Genomic DNA, 12,500 nt, shown 5'->3' on the forward strand with positions numbered 1-12,500 from the left:
TGATCCTACAGGATTTATCAACAACACTACATTCTCACCATCTCTTACACCCCTGTCAGCGAGCCCTCCTACTTCTATAAACTTTATAAATTATACAGAACGACTCCTAAATCTTTAATCATAAAAACATATGTAACTTCAACTAGAAAGTTGACATGCCTCGAAACTCAGACATGATAAAGAATTACTTTCATAGATACACTAGTTCAGGACAAGTTCAAATAATTTCCTCTCTTATAGCATTTTTTGTCAATTTCAGGTTTGTTAAGAAAACCGAAAACGTTTTCGAATCTAAATGAAAGAATATTAAGCTTCTAAGAAAAAAAAAGAGTAAGTCACATTTATTATGTTTCACTAACATTTACTCAAAATGTTTCAGCATAACCCATTTATTTTTTTCCTTATTAAGCTTCCAAGAAAAAAAAGAGTAAAACACATTGATTACATTTCACTGACATTTGATATTTTTAAACCTGGTGAATTTTAAACCGACTAAATGCATATTAATCATATATTACATGCAATGTGAAGTGTATGGACTTATTTTAATTTATGTTATCAAGTAATATATAAAAATTTATATAATTAGCACTAAAATGAATCATTAAGAACTAAGTCTTCACTTGTTTTGTATCTTGAACTTGTTGATTTATTTTTTTCATTTAATTATTCATGCTTATTGAATGATCACTATATAAACCTTTTTAAACTTAATATCTACTAAGCATATCATTAGTTTATTTTCATTTAATTTATTGTCATCAAAAATATATAAATATTAATATTAATATGTGACTCAAAGATCAACAATTTTCCTCCTTTTTTATAATGACAATTAATGTATACATATAGATATAAAAAGATGAATCTCCCCCTATATTTTGTAATATGATTATCATGAACCATAAGCAATAGAAAAATAAAATATAAAAACATGTCCTAATGATCAAAATGTAATATCCATTACAATAAGGGAAAGAAATGCAAAATCATAAAAAAGATAAAATCATGAAAATGTGAAAGATAAAAGCACTCAAATATTGTAGTTAGTTCTCTTCTACTATCCAAAGCAAAGAAGTGCTGGCAACTAATTTAGTGAAGACTAATATTGAGTGTTTTTCTTTTTCTTTTTTGGATTGTAAAGCTTTTATTTTTGGATAGAACAGTGCACCTTTAATTTGTTGAATAAGTTATTATTTGACCCCAATATTTTTAGAGAAATAATTAGTTAGTCAGTTTAGTTTTAAGAACATAATATTGAGTCTATATATTTTCATATTCATTTGCTACTTAAATTATAAGTGGTTCTTTGAAACTTTCAGTTAATTTTGGTCAAAGTAGTAAATTATAATTTTCAAAACCAAAAGGACTAACAAAATCATCAAAATTATAATTTGTTAAATATTTGATTTCTTCTGTGCAAACACCACTATATATTTTTCAAAGTAATATACAGAAGGATCTATTGGCTACAAGACTACATATTTCCAATCTCCTTCGCAGGCCATGCTCGCTATTGCTGGGCATCTTGAGTTTCCCGGTTTTCAGGTCTGGGAGATTCAGCATAAACTTGTCCTTGATCTCTCACATCTCTAAAAATGGAAAGAAACGAGTTGAAACCTTCAGAGGAAGCCCCTCCTAGGATCCACAGCAACAGTGAGCTAAACGAATTCATGGACCCGGAGTTGGGATTGGTTTCTGATTGCTGAAGATCCGCTTGACCTGGATTCTGCATCGGATTATCTACTCTCTCTCGGATGTCATTTTCCAAGGGTTGTTCAAGCCCAGGAGCTCCTATTCCATTGGCAGGTATTGCTTGGTCAGGTCCAGGTCTTAATGCAGGCCCAGAAGCCATGTCTGCATTAACTGAACCTGGGTTCCTGGTGTTCAATCTAGTGATGTGTACAGTCGAAGCAAGGATGGTAGAAGAGGTGATATGGAAGTCTGGGTGTTGCTGAAGCTGTGAACGCCGGTTTTGCATGAACCTTTGTAGAGTTGGTACCTGATAAGAGCTCTTCCATATTAGAGAACTTGCAACAGCAAAATAAAGAAGAAACATAGACTTGCATCCCAAAGTAATTGCAAGCTTATGGTGAAAACACTACCTATAGAAACAGAAAAGAATCGACATGATAATGCCAAAATACACAAGAAGATTCAGGTTGATACCTCAAAACGGTTCCAGAAGTATAGGATGAGGTGTTGCATAAATGCTGCAGTTGTGGAGAGAGCCAAATATGAAAAGCCTGGAAAAACATTGAAGTGATATTCTCAGACAGAATTGATACTAAGAAGCTAAGAAGATAAGACCAAGAAAAATCACTGGGTCCATACCATATGCATAGGAGAAGAAGTAGATGTGGAAAACCAGAAAATATAGCAAAAAGAAACGAGGAAAGAACTTCATTGATATTGGCGTGCGGACACTGCAAAATATGGCAGATGGAATCTCAATATAGTCAACAGGAAAAAAAAACACTGATATGGGCAAGTGCGCGCGCACACATCTATGCATTCACAAATGTTTTTACTCAGAAGACACTTATAAAAATATGGAAGACAAAAAAAAGAAGCAGTTATTACCCTAGGAAAAGAGATTTCTCACATCACAGAAAAAACCACAAAAACCAATAAAAATATAAAAGAAAAGGGACAAATTGCAACAAAAATAGTCCTCAAGTTAAAACAATAAAAAGGAGCCCAGGAGCCCAGCCATCACTTCAAAGCCAGAGCGAATGCAAGAAGTATGACACTTGTTCTCTACGAACTAGGAAGCTACTGATTGTGATTGTCCACAACCAGACCATTTCAGCACCAAAACATGCTGGATCACCAAGGCCAGCTTTACTTTCAGTAGCATCTACTGTGTGCTCACAGATCATGGATCACAAACAATCAAGTAATCATAGTCATTGGGATTAAGCACATCCAACATGGGTCAGCTATAGCCAGCTTGTGGCCAACATGGTCCATTGCAACTCAAACTACCATTGGTAAGAGCAAAGCTGAATTGAATATTAAAATAAAATAAAATAAAATACAGGCGCAAACAGCAGTCTTGATTAGAGTGAAATGTTTGTTAGCATGTGATCAACAGCAATTAGATGGAATAACAACCAGATGATGAATATACATCACATCAACCAAGGGCAGCATGCATAAAAGATGCAACACATACCTGATCAATGTGAACAGTTCACACAACCAAACAAGGATTAAGACCATGAAAGCCAATAGCTGATCATCGTAAAATTCAAACAGAAAAAATAAGATACCAATCATTATCTGCAAAGCCCAGCATACAACTCTCATCAGTCATTAGGTCATAGAGATAGCTACTAGCAGAAAAAATTATTAGAAAAGAAAATATAAACTATAAGCAACTGAACATGAAGTGCTCTTACAGGTACAAATACGAGTGACTCAATCACATGGACAAAGATCAGCTGAAAGGTTGGTAGCCGATGTCGAGCATGGTGCTGAAGCTGCACTGCAAAAATTCAGAAAGAGAAACAGCCAATCATATTTAAAGGAAAAACAGACAGAAATACAAAGCCTCATGTCAACCATTTGCAGTCTCACTCAACTACTAATGATAGATTCAAAGTTCATTTTTTCAATGTAACATGTCAACCAATCCTTTTCAGATAAATCATTAGACGCTGGCTGAACTTCCTGGAAAACTAAACCACCAAGAGTGCAAGGTTTGAAGGAGACAAATTAGTTACTATTAACTCAAGTAGTTTTAACCACAAACAAAACTTCAAGGATGAATACACAGTATAGTGGTAGCACCATTCTAATCATCAAAATACCAACTGCATCTGAAAATACACATACCTGTAAATTTCAGCATACGTGTTTGTGTCTCTCTCAATGTAAATGATACTGACATTGTTGTGGTAAAGAAAACAAACAGTGACATCATAAGCACGCCGCACTTGGTCACAAGATAGTCTTCAGGGAAAGAAGAGAAAACCATAATCATCAGAGAACTGTCTATATCAATTAGTCCACATCAAGGAAAGAAATTCTTCTGGGATACAATTAGAAAGCACTAATCTAAGTGATAGTTTTATCCATGCCAAATGCACATGGACAACTTTTCCAAAAAAATACTGCAGTTTTTGTTCTAATTACAGCTCCAACAGACTATAAAATGCCAAATGCTAAAGATATCAGTCTCTTCATGCTTGTTTTTTGGGAAAATATTCATTTCAGCTACAAACAAGTCAAATAATAGTGGAACCACTAGACCGTATAGGATGGTTTCTATTCGCAGAAAGAGTTGCACTAGCAGTAGGCACCTTTGGTTTTGGCATAGCTCTCTTCTTCAGAAGGTGAGGGGAGGGCATTTAGATAGAGAAAGAGAATGGAAAGTCTGCAGCAATCTCTTGTGTTTAAAGAAAATCAAGGACCCCCTGCAAATTAAAGGACACTCTGTACCAAAGTCAAAACAAAGCCAAGATTCTACAACCACCTCCTTGTCTTTTCCATCAAAACATGCCTCCTACTCCCTCACCAAAATAGTGTCATAGCAGCCATTGTTACTTGTTGATGCAGGATTGAGAAAAAATTGCTTAACTTGCAAATTCTCCACTCAGTCATGCCCAATATGAAGTCCTTTCTCACACTCATTTATTCAGAGGCCTTTTCAGTTAGTAAGAGCAGAAACCTAGCAAAATCCTGGCAATCTAACATATTAGCCTATCTCTTTTTCCCATTTTTCTCTTTCCATTTGTTTAATTTTTATTTTCAATATTCTTTATGAGAGTTTGCATCCAAACTTCTTTACCATGCTGGAAAACAAGACAGTGATAAGATGGAGAGTTTTAGGATTAATGGATCCTACGGAAAGGTTTGGTGACTCAAGAGAACTCTATATCAGTCAAGACACTGCAGGAAAAGCCCCTAGCTTCCCCAATCAAAGAAAGTACTGAATTACATCATCAGGGCTTTAAAAATGAATAAGCTTTTACTTCTACAGCTATCCATTTGCCACAAGGATTTGGTGGTATTGATACATAGAAAATTCTAATTACTGTTCCTTGAGGTTCTGCACAAACATTCAACCTGCATTCCCACTAGGAACATGCACCATGTATACAAAAAATTTAAATGCATAATTCATAACAGCAGCCTTAGATATTGCAACCTCATTGTATGAAGAGCACTGAACAACTAGATAGATGGAATGATAAGTCAACAAACCTCCAAATTTTGCAGGGCCTTCCTGCGGTTCTTGCGCATAACTAAGATTATAAAACTCTTTTGTTTGGAAATTATAAAGGTAACCTGAAATTAAGTACCATAACATAATTAGACACAATGATAAAAAAAAAAAAAAATCATATCAGGACACCATATATCATTTCAAACTCAATGCGAATATCACAGAACATAGAGTTGAGATCCATTTGGCAAAAGCATTTGCATATTTTTGTGGTCCTGGTTGTTACCATAAAGAAACATTTCATAATATGATCAGTTAAAAGAGCCTTTGATGTCCAGTTCACAAAAACAGAGCTTTAATTTATCAATTGCAAAATAAATATAACTTAGAAAAACTCAAAGGTGACACAACAATATCCCATACTACCAAATTCTCTGAAGCTTCTTGGAAAATGAGCCTTCATCCAGTCTTGTCTGGCTTGAAAAGGTGACTGCTTGGGTAGAGGGAAAATTCAAGGATTGTACAAGTGAACTTGGAGTGTTTTTGAGTGATAACTACAAGCATCTTCAAAAAGCCTTGAATTGAGGCTTTTTGCTGGGTGAGCTATTTTTGTGTTGATAACTTACAAAATGGTGGAGCTGTGGAAGGAAAACACATCCTTGATCACCCCCAAACACCAACATAGCATTTAATGATGTGTGTGCCTGCACATGTGTGCATGGTTTCTATTATACTTCTCTCTTCTCCCTCAACCATCCCTTGATCACATGACCTTGAAGGTCAGGCAAGCTCCCAATCACAAGCTATGGTCAGGGAGAAGCATTTGTCACCATAACTAGCTATGCTACAAACAAAATGGCAAGTAAACGAAAATTTATAAATGGAAGGAAAGCAGCAAGTTGGAGCATGACAACATAAATCACTATCACCGAAAACCAAGTCCTACTGGAACCCATACAAAGTGAAATGGTAGAGAGAATTCAACTGTTCCTTGATGATACAGCTTGAGATCAACTAAAGGAGCATAGATTAGGTCAATATTTGTTACAAGGTGGTGGCACATCTGACAATCATTGACTATGGTTTAAGTGATTGATATTACTGATACATGACGTATAAAAAAGTCCTGACTGGAGAAAATGTATTCATGAAATCAAATTCCAATCATTTGATAACTGTTGCATTTAACAATTCATGCACTAACTAGTATAATCAATCCAAGCAACTGAGTTTCTACCTTGACCAGGAGAACTCAATAAACTATTCATCAGTATGGTGTCATATCCAACAAGTCTGTTTATGAGAAGTTGCTGCCACCTGGAATAAGAAAATATGCATTAAGTGGTGACAGCTACATGCACAAGCATTCTAGTCAAGATTATATATTGCATGCATAATAAAAAACAATAGAGAATTATTCTCAAATATTCACAAAAAGATCTACGTACATTTTCCAAAAAGACTATTTGAAGGTTCACTAAGATTTTGGACTTTCACACTTAGACCAAAGGAATTGAAAGTAAAAACTTCGTATAACTTGGAAGGCCTCAGAAATTAGCTTAGTTTTTTCTATTTTTGCTGAAGGGATAATCGCTTCATCAACAGGCACAATGGTATACTATATTTGGCTAACTTAGATTTAAACTAAGGCCCAGTAGAGTTAACATTAGAGTTGATGCAATGAGAAAAATCAATTTAATCTTACATGACTCTTGGTGTTCTCTTTAAATGCCTGCAATTTATCTCTTATATGAAGTTAATTTTGTGTCACCAAAGTCCAGAATTATCTAAACCATACTCAATCTCTTAACTCCAAACGTTTCAGAAGAATCTGACTACAAAATTTTTCAAAACCTGAATGGAAGGCAAATTAGCAAAACCATCCAGCATGAACGTCTAAGGGTTACAATTTAAAGCTTATGCCAACATTAATATTGTCCAGCGAAGAATTTTGTTGATTTCATAGAACACCAGGCATGCTGTGCATGGTGTGTATTTAATAAGAAATATAACCTGTTTCCAAAGCAGGGATGCCGGGCTGATATACTAAGGTTAACAGTACGTATATTATGCCGAGACTTGGCTTCTTCAGGTAGCAAGAAGAAACCCTGCAAACCAAAATTTTTTATAATGTTAGAGGAAACCAAATACAAAGCTTCCTGACTACAGAAGAACTTTTTATTCAAAATCTGAAAACATTTCTACCATGGCATCAACAAAAGCAACAAAACTATACACAGTGGAAAGACAAGTTAATGAAGAATGAAAGTGGAATTGCACCTTTTCCATGGTGTATAAAAAAGTTGGTTCAAATGCTTTATTCTTCTTCTCAAGCCATTGCACTGAAATAGATAGCACAATTATTAAACATGTTCCACAACTACAATGGACAAAGAAAGTCATAAGCTTACAAACTTCGCAAAACTTTATAACATGTGCAACATAACCAGTAAATTTAACACCACAAAATGATACCAGTAGGCTACATTGGCCACTGCAATCAAAATAGATTTAATACACAAGAAATTGACACTATTAAACTAGCACCAATTATCCTCTATGCATATATGACAGAGACAAAACCTCTCAAAAAACTGTATTATAATCACTAGTTCAGGTTTAACAAAGAGAAAATACTTTAGTTCGGTAGCTTTCTGAAGCCACCGAAAACAAGACATATTCAGTTCCACAGCTAAATCTTTAGGTCACACTCTGAAATGAAATGGTCATTCAACCAGGCTATGACATTCTAAAGGGATGGATGTTAAGTTCTATATGAACGTTTATGTCAACAAATATGAGGTCATAGAAACATCCAAAACACTCAACAAGTAATCAAGGGGCCATTTATTACCAGCGAAAGAGTTAAGCCTGTCCAGGTAAAGTATCCTCAGCCACTTAGGAACATCAAGGTTTACATGTATGCCTGTAATATCCTGCACTTGAAAATTCAAATTCATAAATGGAACATTTATTCCATAATGCATCTAATCAAGTTAGGATCAAGTAAGAGCCACATTAAGCATGCCCTTATGATCTATCAGACCTTTTGAAACTTTTCAAAGTGCAGAACTAGAAAAATGCACGAGGGCAGATACAAGGAGAATGAGAGAGAAATGGAAGTTGAGAAATATTCACAAGTTATGCCTGGTTAAAAGTACAAGTAAAATTAAGCCAAAATATATTGAGAATTAGACAATTCTGGAAAGTCATATGCATTATCAAAAGAGACTGAAGAATAAATGAAATTGGCATGAATAAGCACTGAATGACTAGGACAATAGTTAACAGAGAGATTGAAAGGGGAAAAGGGTATTCTTGTAGCATAAAGAATAAAGCCCTGGACAAGGTTAGGAAAATGCAACTATAAAATCTTGCATTCCCTGGCTTTCACTTGAGTAGGTCCATAGAGGCAAAAACACACCCCTAAGAAAAAGGAAAGAGGAGTATTGCTTAGAGTGAACTAAACATTTAGATAATTCATGTTGAAATAAGTTTGGCGAGTGTCAGCCCTAATTTCCAAGTTCATATGTTCTACTAGGACAAAACCCAAAATTGAGGCTTAAGACTTCATTAAATAGCAGAAACAAATGAAAAACAACTCACCCACAACTTCTGGAAACCTCGTAAGATTTGCTTAGCAAGTCTCCAAATGAAAGATAAACGCCGGTGCCACTTTTTGCCAAAATGGTTGATGGCTGCTTTAACAGTTTCCTTGGCTGATATAGGAAAGCTACTGCGTGTGTCTAGTTTATCCGTTTTAGCAGCAGAGCTTTCAGTATTATCTTGTTGATGATGTTCAACATCAGTAGTTTTCCAGAACTCGAAATCCAGTTTGCCCTTACGAGCACCAGAACCAATCCAATTAAACCACATCTTTGCAGCCAAAAAGGGGCCCCCTCCATCTCCTTCATCGGCAATCGGCAATTCAGCTTGGTGATCGGTTACAGCATTGACCACGTGATCATCATCAGGAACATCATCATGATCACCATCATGATCAATAAACACATTAGATTCAGACTCATTCTGTGACCACAAACCTGCACTAGTTATCTGATCAAGAAACAACAGACAATTACCATTTATTGCTATAACCTTAAACAAACAAACAAAAGATCAAAAAGTAAAAAAAGAAAATCAGTAGCAGGGTTTTCTTCTCTGTTTTTTTTTTTTTTTTTTTTTTCATATTTACCTTGATTTGAATAAGCTGGGCTTCCCGTGTTTCAACCCCAGATAGCTGTCTTGAACATCCAGGCTACATATAAACAAAGAAAACAAGAAGATTTACATGGAATCTTGAAAACCCTAAAAAGAAAAGATAAAAGAACGTACCTGTTGGACATAGTTGGCGTGCATAACAACAAGGATGCAAAAAAGAGTGATGGCAATAAACAGATACATATACTCAAAAGCAGCCCTGACTTTTGGGGTTAGCATCTGAGAGAACCTTTCTTGAACCCTTATGAATGTCTGCTCTGTATCCATCCCTTCTCCTTACAGTACAATACAAGATGATGATAAAGATTATTATTTTGCTGTTTTTCTCATCTCATTTCGTTTCTTCAACAAGATGAAGATAAGATCAACCTTTCTTCTCGCTCTTTTTTTTTTATTCTTCTTCTTCAAATTTGGGGTCAATGCCCTTCAATTTATATAAACTAGCTGCTGCTTTTTTTAAAGCAAAATGGTATGACTACTGCTAATATATATAAACTAGTTGTTGGCCCGATCTTGAAATATATATATATTTTTAAATGGTTGTTTTTCTCTATGCTTTAATAATGACAGTTTTATTTTAAAAAATTATTATTTAAAGAGATAATTATTTTTTTCTTAAACTGATTCTAATTTAATCATTGAGAGTAACGTCGATAATCTACATTTCTTCTCGCTCTTCTGTTTTTTCTTCGTCTTCTTCTAACTTTTAATATATATAATCTAGTCCATTTGCACGTGCTTGGAATAATTTAAAAAAACATAAAAAAAAACCCATTAAAAACTTGTTGGGTATTATAATAATAATTATTTATATTTATATTTATATTAAAATAATATTTTTTAATTAAAATTTATTTTGAATATCAACACCAAAAAAATCTAAAAATACAAAAAAATTAATTTGAAGCAAAAATTAAAAATTAAAAAATATTTTTTAAAAAAACGCTTTTGAATCTAAAAAGATAAACAGACTCTAAGAGTGTAAAAGTTTTTTGGCAATGCTATTAAACTGTGGTAAGTAGATAAATCTTGAAATTCCTTGACCTGGCTCTTTACATGGCGTGAGTTTTCAACCAAATCATATAAGAGTTAACTTGATGTGAATTGGTAGATGTAATGGGTTTAAAGGAAATATGGATAACCAGTAAAAGCATAGATCAACTTATAAAAAAAAAAACCAAGAAGAATTTTTTTAAAAAAAGTACTGTGATGATGATACATTGAATGAATTTGGTCACACGCAACTCGATTCATGAATTTAATTAGGTTTAATAATTTCTTAAAATAATTTTTACTTAATTATATGATAGAAATTAGATTCTCGCAAAATCAAACATTAAACGTAAAATAAATGATTATTTGAGATCGTGATAACCTTAAACAAAGCAAGAAAAAAAACCATTCATTAAGTCCATTTCCCAACCAATTAAACATAGATGAAAGAAATTGAGAAAAAAAATTAATTATTATTGACAATAAGTAAAAGACCAAACTGCCTCTAAGATGACGATTAAGCACTTGAAATTAAGCTTTAAAAGTGATTCTTAGAAAAAAAAAAAAACAAAAAAAAACCGAGACTTAAGCCCATTGTTGTTTTGCATTTATAAACATTATAGCAATTTAACTCTACAAATTAGATATAAAAGAAGACAATAGCAACTTCGATCAATAAAACAATGGTAAATCCACAATAATTAAAGGAGGGCGAGTATGAAAGCTATTGTTGGGTGTTTATTGTTTAAACCCATACCAATTGATTTGGGTGAATCATTTAAATCTAAGTTAATATTCTGAATTTGCAATCTATGAAATTCAAAACCTAGGTTCAATTAAAAATCTTATTTCTGAACAACTTAATGCTAAATGATAAAATTGAACAAAAAATCCCAAATAAAAAACTAACCAAAGAAAAAGAAAACAAAAAGATAAAAAACAAAAAAAAGAAGAAGAATGAACATCAAATATGTAAAAGGTGAAAAAAAAATGAAGGGGTGAAATTGAAAAAAAGAAAAAGAAAAACTATCTTAGATAAAAAAAAAAAATCAAAAGAATGAGAGCCAAATATGATAGACAACAAAATTAAAAGAGGTTGAAATTGAAAACAATTTTTTTTTAAAAGAAATTAATTAAAACAAAAAAAATTGATATAAAAAAAATCAGGGACAAAATCAAAAGAAAAGAAACTTGAAGGGTTGAAATGAAAATATAAAGGGGGCACAAATTCCTATTAAAAAATAAAATAAGGCCAAGCCATGCGCTTGACCCATCGAGAAAGGGCCTGCCCAGGGGCCTTAATTTTTTGTCGCTCGCTCCCAATGACCTAAACAAATAAAGGTGATGCATCGTTTATCAGTTACCAAATTCTAGCCACTAGTCTGGTTGGAAAAATAGGTTTCGTTTGTTTTATTCATAAACCTATTTTCATTTATTTTTGACCCAAAACATCTAGGAAACACCCCAAAAACCTTGTTAAATCAATTTATAGCCTCCAAAAATGCAAAAAAATGACCCGAAACTAAAAATCTTCTAATGTTTAGATATGTTTTTTTAGGTGTTTTCAAGGTAAAAGAACACCTATTCTTAACTCTTTTCATCATATGGAAATATTTGACATAAAAATCGACTGTTTTGGTGACCGAAATCTTCACCAACAACAACTTTTCTCTCTAAGTCGGAATCTGATAACCCTATATCTTCTCCACAAAAAAAAAAAAAAACTAAAAAAAAGAGAAAAATAAAGTTTGGTACTAGAATGTATATTTTAAAAAATTAGAGGAATCGGTTACCTAATATTTTAAAAAGATGGGGACTAAAATCAACTTTCAAACAAATTATAGAGACTAAATTAAAATTTTTAATCCATAATGATTTGTGAAAGAGTGTATAATGAAGATGAGAATAGTGAAAACACCACAATTTAGCTTTGTACTTAATAGGGACTTTGTTTTCATATTTTCTATTTGTCAAGAATTATTTTCTTGTTATCACATGGTGTTTTAGGATGGTATTTTAGGATTAAATTATATACAGACTAATTGGCCACCGCTCCATCATCGCCGAATAAAAAAAAGCTTATATATATATATATATATATAATGACATTGTC

General features: G+C 33.2%; 1 protein-coding gene across 1 annotated transcript; it reads right to left on the minus strand.

The window, feature by feature from the left end:
• Positions 1–1,366: 1,366 nt before the first annotated feature.
• On the minus strand, positions 1,367–9,869 carry LOC118040213 (membralin-like protein At1g60995). The gene is made up of 14 exons (XM_035047092.1): positions 9,509–9,869; positions 9,369–9,431; positions 8,780–9,229; positions 8,028–8,109; positions 7,454–7,515; positions 7,187–7,281; positions 6,411–6,490; positions 5,212–5,295; positions 3,841–3,957; positions 3,405–3,490; positions 3,179–3,285; positions 2,335–2,426; positions 2,170–2,246; positions 1,367–2,002 (listed from the first exon to the last, which is right to left on the minus strand). Exons 1-14 carry the CDS (start codon positions 9,659–9,661, stop codon positions 1,514–1,516), a joined length of 2,037 nt encoding a protein of 678 aa, XP_034902983.1. The 5' UTR covers positions 9,662–9,869; the 3' UTR covers positions 1,367–1,513.
• Between the last annotated feature and the right edge of the window lie 2,631 nt (positions 9,870–12,500).

This window comes from Populus alba, chromosome 1 (genome assembly GCF_005239225.2).
Source record: "Populus alba chromosome 1, ASM523922v2, whole genome shotgun sequence".
NCBI classification, from domain to species: Eukaryota; Viridiplantae; Streptophyta; class Magnoliopsida; order Malpighiales; family Salicaceae; genus Populus; species Populus alba.